Here is a 13,791-nt window from a genome sequence, read left to right as displayed (position 1 = left end):
AACACAGCAAGGTATTAGCATCTTAAAAATTTTTAAGGCACATTTCAACAAAATAATATTTTATTGAATGCAGTATTAGGCATTCTATTTTGTTTAAGGGAGCAGTGCTTCCCCCTCAAAGAGATTCCCTTTGACAGTTTCTAAAAGCTGTATTTCAGTTACAGGAATATTTCTCATGTCGAGAAACATCAAATGTCAGTCTAAATTTTTCTGGAATTATGAAGTGCAACTAAGTCCTTCCAAATGATGACAGTTTTCAGTAGGCACTAGAACGAGAAACCTGCAAGTTGTTTACAATTGCTGGGTACAACGTTATGTTAATTCAAATTTTACACTAATCCATCTAGAGGGTTGTTCTTGAAGAATAATATAAAAAGTGGCATTTAAGAATAAAGAAGTGCAGCTTAAAGAGCAGTTTATCACCATTTAAAAAACCACAAAAATCTTAATGTCAACCTGCATATTTAATACCATTTCCACAGTATGTCAACCAGCAGAGCCTTAGTCCAATAATTTAAAACTTTAGATAGAAATGTCTTTTGGTTCTGAATGCAGATCATAAGTCATCATGTCCAGTAGGTGAGGGCTCAGTTGTTTCACTTTCTACTTCCTCTCCTGTGAAATTAAGTACCATAATCAGAACATAAACCATATTTATAAACATAATTATACAATACAATTTTTGACATTAGGATTTTTTTAAAGAGAAACCCAAATCAACATACTTAAAGACAAGAGAAGCAATAAAGCCACACAGCAGAGCTACTTGCACCATGCTCCTAATTTAAGCTCAATTTTTTTTTTTTTTTACTAGATGTAAATAGACCATTTCAAATAAACTGGTATAATATTGTTAGTGGAAGAAAAAAAAAGCAGCACAGCTATTTCTATTTTAAGCTTTTATTTTCAGCTATTCACAGTGAACTTAATCCTTTCCACATGATCTGTTAGAAGAAATTCTGGTGTTTGAAAACAAAAAGCAAGTATTACTCAGAATTAGTTTCTATACCACAAACTGCTCAGTTCAGATGTTAAAATAAAAGCAGAGCAATTTTATTATACTGGTAAAAGCATTAATCTAAGAAAAAAGCTAAGCCAATATGTCAACTTTTCATTTTGCTTTTATTCTCATAAAATGTCAGGCCACATTAAAATCAGTTATCCACTTCTCCTGTGCAGATACTCAGGATATCAGTTACTATGTTTTTTAAAGGACTAAAAACAGTGAGTACAGAGAGTATAAAGTCTGAACTGAATGGCCTTGAGTAGCAATACTACATAGATCTTTACAAGTTATTACAAAATAAAAAAGCAGTTTGGGGACCAAAAAAAAAAAAAAAACCAACCCCAAACAAGCTAAGAAGTAGAAAGAAAATAAAGGTATGAAATTGAGTGTGTCTCATCTATTCTCCTACAACCTTAATTGCAAAATAATCCTGTCTTTCACTTTGGAATTGTAAAAAAAGCCTAGATGGAGTAATAAAATACTAAATTAACCTAACTCTGTTCATAATGTACCATACATCCTAGAGCAAATTACACTGAATTTCTTGAGTGAAGGTATAGATTCTATGATTCTAAGCTAAACAGTTCCCTGCTACTGAAAGATGAGTGTCTTCTCTGCGTTCACTCACACCAGCTCTAGTACTTTTGTGATCAATCACAAAATAAACAATTTCAGCTCACTCATCCAGCAAAAAGAATTCTGCTCAGTTTTATGAGATTTCAGTAAGTTGAAGCAGCTTGCATGCAATCAGATAAACCCTTTTAGGTCATTATAATCAATGATAAAGGAAAAAGAGTGAGGAAGAAGAGGAACTCCTTTTTATGATAGCAGTAATCTGCTAGTTCACTTCATGTAATGAAGCCAGACACTTACGTGACTTACAAACAAAACCTTGAGTTAAGCAAAAAAAACCAAAACAAAAAAAAAAAAACATGCCACACAAAACCAGGACATTAAAAAAAAAACAAACCACCATCTTTAAGCAAGAAAACATGCATGTCAGAACGTGAGTGATACTACAAACTACTTGACACAGACCACAGCTGTAAGATGAGAAATTGTACAGAAGAGTTTATAAGCAACTAGACTCATAGACAGACATACACCTCCAAGGTGTCAATATAGTATATTTAAGAAAAACTATAATTGAAAAGTCACTTGCCTGTTTTTACAGTTTGGACACATGTTCCATCCTTATCTTCAAACCCTTCTGAACATACACACTTGTAACTACCTGAAGTATTAACACAGTCTTGATTCTCTTCCACGCAGACTTTTTCAGGAAGATTACATTCATCTATATCTAGAGATAGGATAGGGAAAGAAATAGTCCATTGCTGTTATTTTGTCGTAAAACTTACTTGTGCTCAGTCACATAAACAAAATTCTATTCAAATCTAGAAAGCACTGAGGAGCAGAATGCTACCACAACAGACTTACTTCTGTTAAAACAATCTGTTGCAGTTCTTCATGATTTAGACTGCATTTCAAATTTATTCAGATAGTATTGTTTTGTTTATGTTTTGCAGTCCCCTACATGAGATTAAGCAACTGTACTCGTCTTAACCTACTGAAGATTTCCTATAGCCATTTTCTATTGATACCATCAAAGTACAATAAAAGGGAAGGGAGCCTATAAATACTACACCATCATAGTTAACAGCTACTTAAGATGACGCATACTTTCTGCTCTTCCCCACAGAGAATCTCTAATTTCTGTCTTTTTACTATCATTTCACATGTTATAATTCACTATGAATAAATATCATTAGAACTTGGAAATTAATGGATTAACAGAAAGACAACAGAATCCACATCGTGTTCCTGCCTTTCTGATACAAAATGAATACAGAGGCACACTTCTAATGAAGTAGTAGATAACTGACAAGAGACTCATGTATTTGTTTCCTGAACCGGCTATAAAATACTTTGTTCCTTTTGTAGGAGTGTTTCAACTTTAAGCCTTGTCATGCATATTAGCCTAATAATATAAAGGAACTAACAAAGAAAGTTTTTGCTGCTAATACCAGAATGGCCAGGTTCATTTTGATAGGCTTGAAAACTGAAGCAAACGTAAATGTACTTAACAGCTCCTCAGCGTGGCTAACCAAGACTACATGGTTAACCATATATTGCTAAATCCACCAACCTGTACACTTTTCATCTTCCTTCATGTATCCAGATGCACAGGTCTTACACTTGTCAGAACCTTCCCCTGTGCAACCTACGCAGCTGGCATCACATGCTAAAGAGAAAATATTTTAAGCATAAAAATTCATATATCTGAGGTTTAAAGTAGCAGATCAACTGAAAAAGATCAACTGAAAAAGTCAGTCAGCTTACCCACACAAGAAATGACAGAATCATTGAATGGTTTGAGTTGGAAGGGACCTTAAAGATCATGTAGTTCCAAGCCGCCTGCCATGGGCAGGGACACCTTCCACTAAATCGGGCTGCTCAAAGCCTGATCCAACTCAGTCTTGAACACTTCCAGAGATGGAGTGTCCAGAACTTCTCTGGGTAACCTGTTCCAGCGTCTCACCACCCTCACAGTAGAGAATTTCTTCCTAATATCTAATCTAAATCTACCCTCTTCCAGTTTAAAACCATTACCCCTTGTCCTATCACTACACTCCTCAATAAAGTCACTCCCCACCTCTCCTGTAGACCTCCTTTAGGTACTGGAAGGCTGCTATAAGGTCTCCCTGGAGCCTTCTCTTCTCCAGGCTGAACAACTCCAGCTCTCTCAGCCTGTCCTCATAGGAGAGGTATTCCAGCTCCCTGATGATCTTTGTGGTTCTCTTCTGAATTCCCTCAAACAGGTTCATATCTTTCTTACCCTGGGGGCCCCAGAGCTGAATGCAGTACTCCAGGTGGAGTCTCACAAGAGCAGAGAAGAAACAACCAGAATTCTCTTGCTTTCCTCATACGATAGGTCTAAAGCCTCATCCTCCCCATTCCTAGGAGTCAGGACTGGACCACATTGCACTACATGCCTGGTAACATGCTCTTTCTAGCACTACCTCTAGCATTGGATTAGGATTCTAGATTACAAACTACAACAGATTAAAAGGAAACCTTTGCATGAGAAAGATCCATCTGTGTTCAAACAATACTGGTGATCTTTGCAAGGAGAAGCAGCACACTCATCTAAATCTGAAAGATAAAAAGCGACAGGTTATCTTAAAATAGTAGTCATGATTAAATCGCCAGATTAACACTTGAATGCTATGCTTTGAGATCTTCTAAGAACTGTCTCACAGAAGCTATAAACTTAAACTGATTGCATTGAGAGTTACAATGAGTTCAGGATCAGATATGCAACATGTTAGAGATAAAAGTAACATGGTAACATACACTGGTTTGTTCAGCTTAAAATTTACATTAACAAAAAATGATCCTCGGAAGACAACTTGTAATGACAATAACAGACGTATCAGAAATTCAAGAGCTCAAATTAAATAAAACTTCCAGAATACCTGCCATCCTTGTCATTTTCAAGTCAGTACTTTGCATGCATTTATACTTTTTATGCAGATAGCATAACAAAAGCAGACAGACTATTCTTCTGGAATACTGGTGATTTATCTACTCCTATATTACCAAGCTATGGAACTTTTTAAAGTATTTAAAAAATTACACAAATGCACACACATACACTGCTTAGTTTTCTACACAAAGCAAATTGGAGAAAGCCAAGTCAAGGTTAGGACTAGTCAAGCTGAAAACCAGTTCTACCTGGGAAGTTAAAACACGCTCATCTTGGTATTTCAAGGAAAGGGTACAACAGTACTGAACTAAAAAAATTGGACAGAGAAAGGCTATTTCAGTCCCCTTGCTGTTTATCTCATCCTCTTGCTGCAGACATCATTCCTATTGATTACTCAATTAATATATACTTGATCAGTTGCAATGATTATTTGGAAAAAAAACCCAGCTGTATAGAAGACAACACTGGAACTCTTAGAGCATTCAACAGTTTCCTAAGCAGCTATCACAAGGGCTGTAATTCAAATCCTAGCTTTCATTAGCACTTTTTGAAAGAAGCAGTGTTCACAATTTCCAAGACACTGTTTCCAGACATCACATTAAGAGTCTTTAGCTGGTCAAAATCAGCCAGTTGAACAGAATGTGTTACTCTCCCCCTAATGCATTCCTGCACTGGGAGTGTTTTTCGTACTTGTTTTTTTCCTTAAATGTTTCATACATATCTCCTCATACATCAAAAGAAATACTAAGCTAGAAATAGGAAAGAGATTAGTGGAAGCTCCGAGTTTGATGGCTCCTGATATTTCTCTCCAATAATAGGAAAGGCCAATATGACTGGCTTTTATCAAAATGTTTGAACTCTATTAAGGTTGAGTATTTATAAACATATAGTAATGTGAAGACAACTGTGCAATTATTGCAAAATTTGTAGATAAGCTGACAGGAATCTTTCAGTAGCTGATAAATACATCAAGACCAAGGCACCGTTTAGCATTCACATAAATACAAAAACCATGTCTGAAAAGGAACACCCCACTTGCTGCTATCTGTATTCCACTAAACTAGTGATTCCACTAATACAGTGAACTGCTTGATAAAGACAACTATAATCAGGCAATCAGAGGGGAGGAAATTCTGCTCTCCTGCAACATGAAACAAGTTAGGAAAAGAGAGACTACAAACTATAGAAACCTAAACTGACAGAACACTTCCATAAAATACAATAAAACTTCATGTGATGTCATCTAATCTCACCAGCCAACATCACTACAAAACCTGTTTGACGTCTACCAAGTAGTACTCACCCACACAAGCTGCTTCTTCATTTTTAATCCAGCCTTCTTTACAGTCTTGACAGTCCTTGTTACTCGAACCAGTACAAGTTTTACAGGCAGCGTGGCAGGCTGAGATAAGAGAAAACTACAATCTAAGCTTTGTTGAGAGAACCCAAGACAAGTTTGGGCACACAAATTCTCAAAGAAAACCTTATTCAGCATTCATTGGAAGCTATCACATTTTAGTAGCTTGACCTTCTCATTCACAAGATAAAATTTTGACTTTATGGAGATATCATTTACAAAAACGTAGCTCTATCCTACAAAAAAAAAAAAAAAAAAACAAAACCCAAACAAACAAAAACCAAAAACAAACCTCAAAAAAACCAGAAAGCCAAACCTGGCAATTACTGGCATCAGCACCACTTAACTCAGTGTCACAAAATTCCAGTCACTAGAAGTGGCAGGTCCAATTTCCAAAACATTTGGGAAGAGGAGATCAAGAAAGTAAACTTTGCTCAGCCACTCAGGGTTGGGACAACAGTTTAAACACTGGACTCAGCACTCCCAACCTAATGAATCCTGAGACTACTTCATTTGCAACTAGCCATGAGAGCAATGTGTGAAGTGATACTAGCCTGTAGAACTTCACAAGGAAACATACTGGAAACCCAGTCATATAAGCATATTACATCTATTATCTGCATATATAATACACTATATATATAACATATACACGTTATATATTGTAAAAGAAAAAAAAAAATATCACACAGAAGAATTACTACATAGCCAGATAAAAAAAAAAAAAAAAAAAAAAACAAACAATCTTATTAGACCTCATGGTCAGGATTTAATTGCTGCAGAACCTCACTCAAGATGTAAAAACAGATGAAAATCTGATCAACTGAAAAAGTTTATTCCTATGACCTGACTTTGTTTCAAAATTAAGCTTAAGTGGAACCTTAAGTGGAATCTATGTAGTCTACAGTTCAGATCAGCTGTTTCCATGCCCATTTACTCCAGTTAAGCTTATCTGAGTCATGAGGAAAATCTAGCTTTCAAAGTAGTCCACTATGCAGCAATTTCAGCTTAAGTCTATATAAGAGTACTTGGGGGGTGGGGGAAGCTTGCTTTTCCCTCCCACCTCCCTCATGATATAGATTAATTCTGCTTCATAACTTAAAGTAGGGAGAGAAAAAAAAAAAAAAAGTGGAGTCTGGAAGGATGACTTAGTAAAACCTTAGAATTCCACTAAACTGACTGACTTGTTATTTGTGGTTAAAGTGGAGTTATTAAACTGTAACTATTTTTTGGTTTTACATTTGTCAGTTTAAATTGTTTCTCATTTTGGTCACAAAAATTAAAGAAGGAAGACAAAAGTATAAACATGTATCAAAGATTTCATTACCTGAACAAACAGAATGCGTCTCATTTCTCAAGGTACTGAAGTAACCATTAGAACAGTCCAAACAAAAATCTCCTGTATACTCCTTGTTACAGCTACATGAGCCATCTCCACCTCGAGTACCATCACCATCACAGTGGCCATTTCCATGGCAAGGTCTTTCCGATCCACCACGACAAGCTACAAAGGATCAAAAATACTTTAAATCAGATGTTAAAGGAAATAACTTCCTATTCTCCATGACAAGCACCTGAAGTCCCTCCCTCTTCATAGACAGTAAAATATGTAAAAAAAAAAAAACCCAACCAATCAAAAAAAAAAAAACCCAACAAAAAAAAAAATCAACCCACGAATAGTCACACTAAACCTGTAATTTCCAAAATCTTTTTTCCCCTTAAGAGCAACCAAAAGGTTTGCAACAAGGAATGGTCAGTAATACATTCAAGCATAAGAGGAACCGAAAAGGCTGCAGGAATGTTCAGTTATAAATGTAACTTTGGCTAAAGACCATGGCTTAGAATTTTATCTGTTTTCCTAGGGTCTTGACTTAAAGTTGGTATCTTTATTTATTCCAGACTTCTGACAATGCTCACACTGCAGTGGGAAAAACATCATTTAGATCAATATTGGGAATTGGTGCTTATTTTTTAACAATGTAAGAGGCTGAAGCTGATCACTGACAAGGTGCAAGGTTTTAGAGATTTATAAATTATCCAAACTTCAGGGGCCAAAATACCTCCTTTATCTCTTCTGCAAAGATCTTACTCTCATCCAATTGTCTCCCACATACTTTTATCCAATTTCTCCCATTTTTTTTTAATCTAATCCTCAGTTATGAATTTCTTCATTTAATCCCCAACAGTGTTTTAGCCGTTTTACTCTTGAAACTGGTCAAGGATTGTTGTCTACATAGCTTCTGAAAGAAGCCAGCCTTGATGGCATGGAGAGCCTTTAAGCATGAGTCAAGTGTCAATGTGAGCATCAGATCAGGTGGATTCTGGACATGTAAATACCCTCGACAGCTTTGTACATTACTTTATGCCCAGAAGACTTTTCTTCAGGCAGGATGCTCATAAGGCAGCTAGTAAGTACATACTACGCAGTAGCTAGTGTCTCATGCAAAGCATCACACTTCATGTATTCGTGTCCATGTTATAAAAAACTGAAACAGGTAAAAAGAACTTATCTGCTACCATATTTTTCAAAAGAAAAATTACCAAGGCAGTCTGGTCCATAAGTTCCAGGAGGGCAGCAAACTTCTATTGTTTCTATGCAAAGCCACTTAAACAAATCAGGATACTTCTTCTTTCTGTATATGAAAGACACTCATTTATCAGTAAAAAGAACGAAGATTCTTTAAAAGCCTACTCGCACAACTGGATCTGCAAAATGCAGTAGAGAAATACAGTGCATGTGACAGATTAGAAACTTGTTTTTTCTCTTCTAGAGACAGATCTTATTTCAGGAACCAACTTCTAGAAGTCCTCCAACTTGAGATGAATTTACCTTTTAAACTACAATACTAGTAACAGACTCCACTCAAATTTTATACATTTTATTTATGAAAAACGTGAAATAAGAGCAAGCAATAAAATCAATTCATCTTGACACATACACTCCCCTTTTATTTTAACATCTTATTTTTAGAGAAAGTTTATATATAGTGTAAATGGTCTTATTTATGTCTTCCTCTAGCTGCTGTGTCTTTATCTCAGAAGATAACCCAGGAGAGATACTAACATCTGCTCAAACTATTGCCAACCTGACAACAGGGTGCCTGTTAAAATTTCTCCTCTTTTTCAGCATGAATCTGTGGCAGTAAACCATGGACTCCATGGATGGTGTTCCGGAGACCTTTCTTGTTAGTCAGCATTAGTCTTTTATAGTCTATCAAAGTTACACGCGAAGTGCACGCACTTAATCATCTAATTTGATTGGTAGCAATATACTGTTCACGCGCCTTATGCTTCATTTGGATTGGTTATAGTTTTTTGGTTGTCTTTATTATTTTTGCCTTCGGTATTTCCTTACCTTGTTCTAGTTGCTGTTTTTTGTTATTGAGCAAGTGGTGTTCAAGGACATAGCCCAAATTCATCAGTGTCAAACAGCTGTGCTGCATTCTGCCTCCACATGAATCAAGTATTATTTTAAGAAGGATCTTCTTAATATTAAGAAGTTAGTTACACGCTACTCTAGCACCAGCACAGACCCCCAACTAACAATGAAATCACTATACATTATTTTGCAAGTAAGCAGGAGGACTACTACAGTTCTGAATGACAATTCATAGACCTCAGTGTCACGCTGATGCTGAAGCCTCAAAAACTCTAGTAAAGGAAAGGCTCTGATATTCTGTAACCTGACAGAAGTCTTCAGCAACTCCTGAAGCATGTACAGCTTCTCTTTCTAAACTATTATGTCTGACCATATTCACTCCAAGTCTCAGGCCCTGAAAAGTAAATTTAATGAGTACCACGTATAACGTAACAATTTGTGAAAAAAGATCTAAGGTATTCATGGAGAAATAAACTATCTTTGGAAACTACCACAGAAACTGAATGACATCTGGATACTGTAGAAGGACAGAAGGCAAAGTTAATCAACTGCACTCAAAAGGTCTATTAAATACAGAAACTTTCAAAAAAACAATGTATTTTATGAATGGTTTTGTTTAATTTAGGAAGTCTACTTCATCAAATTCTCTAGTTTAAAACCTGTTTCTTTCAGTTTCGCAAATTTAAGACAAATTTAAGACTTCAGGTTGCAGAGCTCACCTTTCTGGAAGGCATGTCCTATGAGGAGCAGCTAAGGACTCTGTGTTTGTCTAGTTTTGAGAAAAGGAGGCTGAGGGGTGACCTCATTGCTTTCTACAGCTTCCTGAGGAGGTGAAGTGGAGAGGGAGGTGCTGATCTCCTCTCCCTGGTATTCAGTGGTAGGACATGTGGGAATGGTTCAAAGCTGCATCAGGGGAGGTTTAGACTGGACATTAGGAAGCATTTCTTTACTAAGAAGGTGGCCAAACACCGCAACAGGCTTCCTAGAGAGGAGGCTGATACCCCAAGCCTGTCAGTGTTTAAGAAGCATTTTGATAAACATGCTTTAACTTTTCATCAGCCCTGAATTGGCCAAGCAGTTGGACTAGAAGGCCATCGTAGGTCCCTTCTAACTGAAATATTCTATTCTATGCTATGCTATACTATTCTGTTCCCTTCAGTTGGCATGTTGATGTATACACAATCCTGTATAGTTAGGTAAAAGGATAAAGCAATAAAGTAGTAAGAGCAAAGTGGGTTATCAAAAATCCTTATCCAGTTGTGAAATGTCATAATGGCAGTTATACCCTATTGAATTCTAGCTGACTGGAAGCGCTGACAGTCTGAAGTAGTAAAAAAAAAAAAAAAAAAAATAATTAAAAGAAACATAATTTGGAATTAAAAAAAAAAATCTTACAATATTTAAACGCTACAATGCCATTGTTACACGAATTGTATTTTATAATGGCATATGAAAAAGCTTAGTTATAATAGAAACCACAGTCTAGTTTAGAAGGCAGATAGAAAAGTCAGGTGGAACTTGACAATCCTCAAGAGATCCAACTTCTAGATTTATTTCTAGATTTATTAGTATCAACTATTTTTTGATTGCCAGGATAACAAAATAGTGTTACAGGGAAAAAAAGCAAACAAACAAAAACCCCACAAGAATCAAAGTGTCTCTTGCAGTTTTATGACAAAGAAAAACAAAAAAGATAATAAACTTCTTTCCAATACTATTTTGACTCAACACCCCACTGGTAAGTGAGAGGACAGTATATGAGAAGTCAGACTGGACGTTTTGGTGCAACACCTCTGGAATTGAAAATAAAAAAAGACACAGTACAGTGGCAGATGCTATTAAAAGTCAGCCTGAACCCAGCTGTCCCCAGTACAGCTTGAAGGCAACTCTTGAAGGATAATGAAGAATTACCCATACTGCTATTGTTCAGGCACAATAGTAATATTAGTAGGTCATCCTCTCAGATAACTTGTCCACACAAAGATTTCCACTAAACAGTTTGATACTTACAGTTTGAACCACCATTTCTCTATGTGTTCTTCATGCTCTTCTACCATGTTGTTACATTCAAAGTTACTGCTGTCGCACAGATTCTCTATGATCTCTACAAGACGAATTTCACTACAAGCAGAGAAGGAAAATCCTAAGTTTAATTTAAACATTTGACACCACTCAAGACATGACAAAGAAGCTAGACTTCAGCCTAGAATACTTTTTTTAGTTTATGGTGCGTTTTGAATTAGTTCCAAAACAAAGCAAATATCAGAATAAAGAACTAATCAACAACAGCAAAAAAATTAGAAGGATGACCAAAACAACTACTTTGGCTTGCTTGCATTTATTATGCCTGCAGAGTGTAGGTTTGATAGATTTTTAGCTTCCCAGCAAATTTTGAGTTCAGTATTTTTCTCCAAAGTTCAACAATAAAATGTCATGTATTGTTAATATTCGATACAAGTCGATGAAGCTTACAGTAACCAACATTTAAAAATCCCACCCTTACATCTCAGTGCGCCAACTAAGATTAAAAAGTGAATTTGAAATTGGAAGAAAGATACCAGATCGCTTTGCTCAGTAATCAAACATATATACAAAAGAGTACAGTAACCTGCACCTCTTATAGTTTTCCGTTTGGCACTGAAATAGTGACTACTGTAGGGAGGAGACTGTAGGCACTGAAATAGGGACGACTGCTTTAACTCTAAACCAAGTATCACAGTACTCCACACCTTTTATGACTATCAATTAACGACTGACCATTATTTAAGATCATTATTTTAGGACTTAAATGGGTAAATAGAAAAAAACTACTATGACCAAGGACATACTATTAACTTTTATTGTTTTCAGAAACAAGACAAATAAAGGCATTAATAAGGCATTTAAGTTTTTACTGTAATCTCTACTTCACAATGTAATCTTACATTTTAATCAAAAAGAACTGAAGGCTTGGACATGTAAAATTAGATGCAACATTTGATATTTAAGTTCCAGACAAACATTGGTATGGTGATGTTACACACAGTAAACATGAAATGTAGCCAAATGAGAAGTACTGAGACAGTTTACCTGGACTCATACTTTGACAGAGTCTTCTCTTCCCAAGCAGTGTTTCCACCACCAAAATTCTTTTTAGCTGTATCTGCTAATCCCTACAAACGAAAAGTACCAAAAGAATGTAAGTTACACAGGGTTTGTTTCTAACAACAATAACAGGCAATAGTAAATGCTTATAGGAAAACTGCGAAAAGCACCATGCAGAAACATCAGTAAAGCTCTGAAGCTGCGGATCAAACTGCTAAGTGAAAAAAACAGCTAGTGGTAACATGAAAAGTGAGAAAGTGTAGGTTATAGCATAACATGACTCAATTTTTGTAACGTATGAACAAGGCCTTGTTACAGTCTTCATTTATGTCACAAAACATACGTGTATGAAACTTTATACCCTTCTTCTTTAAGATGTCAGGAACTTTATTGGTCAGTCGAACAGGACCTCTGCTTCACCTGGTTTTGATAGTACCTAGCCCAATCTTCACCATGTTTTAACTTAAACACACAACCATACAACAGGATAATTCATCCCGAGCAGCACAACTTCCCCGAGTCACAGCCAATGCCTATCAAATCACACCTTGCAAAAAACCTCCTCAGTTAAAGCGACCGACCAAGCCTACAACACCGAACACACGTACAAAGAGCGCTAAGTACCTGTCACAAGCCGAAGCTGCCCCTTGCTGCCTGCATTGAATTTACTGTGCCCCAACGTCGGACTGTTGCAACCGGCAACAGACGCAGAATTTCAGGGGATAATGCTGTTTTCCGCCAGCACTCCTCATGGAAGCAGGCACCCTGCAGCCAGCACAGCCAGCCTTTGTGCACCAGAGCGCCTCTGACAGCAAACCTGGAGGGGCTCTGTAACCCACCCCGCTAAGGACTACGACTGAGACCGAAGCCGGGAGCAAACCGCTGCCGTCCATCAGTCTGGCTGGGCGCGGCCGGTAACGCAGCCCCCGGCGGAAGCGCTCCCGGAGCCTGGCCGCGGGCCCTCCGGAGCTGCGGGGCAGAGAGCCGGCCACAGGCCCGCACCGCGCCGGCCGCTGCCGCCGGCTTTCTGGCGGGCCCGGCACCCCTCCGCACCCGCTGCCGCCGGCCGGCCCGCAGACCGGGGGCTGCGCTGCCCCCGCGCCTCAGGCTCCGCGGCGGGACCCTGCGGCCTGCTGCTCGCCGGGGAGCCCCCCGCCCGCCGCCCCTCGGCCCACCTGGTTGAACCTGTCGACGATGCCCCGGCAGGTGGAGCACGCCAGGCGCCGCCGCCCGCCAGCGCCCAGGGCGGGCGGCGGCAGCAGCAGCAACAGGGCAGCGCAGAGCGCCAGGGCCAGCGGCGCCCGGCCTGGGCGAGGCGCGGGGCCGGGCCCCATGGCGAGGGCGCGCAGAGCCCCGGGGAGAGGGAGCGGGGCCGCCGCACCGAGCCCGCCTCAGCGACGGCCACGCGCAGCGCGTTCGCCCCGCCCCGGCCCCCGTAGCAACCGGCCCGCGAGCTCCATTCAGATTTCCGCGTC

The 13,791-nt window shown here is 38.5% G+C and overlaps 1 protein-coding gene across 1 annotated transcript; it reads right to left on the bottom strand.

Annotated features, from left to right (window-relative positions):
• Positions 1–445: 445 nt before the first annotated feature.
• CRELD2 (CRELD disulfide isomerase 2) lies at positions 446–13,780 on the bottom strand. The gene is made up of 10 exons (XM_086739970.1): positions 13,492–13,780; positions 12,302–12,384; positions 11,243–11,353; positions 8,395–8,486; positions 7,181–7,357; positions 5,800–5,898; positions 4,085–4,162; positions 3,156–3,251; positions 2,169–2,309; positions 446–615 (listed from the first exon to the last, which is right to left on the bottom strand). The coding sequence occupies exons 1-10, from the start codon at positions 13,648–13,650 to the stop codon at positions 557–559; spliced, it is 1,095 nt and encodes a 364-aa protein (XP_086596096.1). The 5' UTR covers positions 13,651–13,780; the 3' UTR covers positions 446–556.
• Between the last annotated feature and the right edge of the window lie 11 nt (positions 13,781–13,791).

This window comes from Chlamydotis macqueenii, chromosome 1 (assembly GCF_036417535.1).
Source record: "Chlamydotis macqueenii isolate bChlMac1 chromosome 1, bChlMac1.mat, whole genome shotgun sequence".
NCBI lineage: Eukaryota > Metazoa > Chordata > Aves > Otidiformes > Otididae > Chlamydotis > Chlamydotis macqueenii.
The sequence above is the reverse complement of the archived record's forward strand: the minus strand, read 5'-3'. Positions and strand labels throughout refer to the sequence as shown.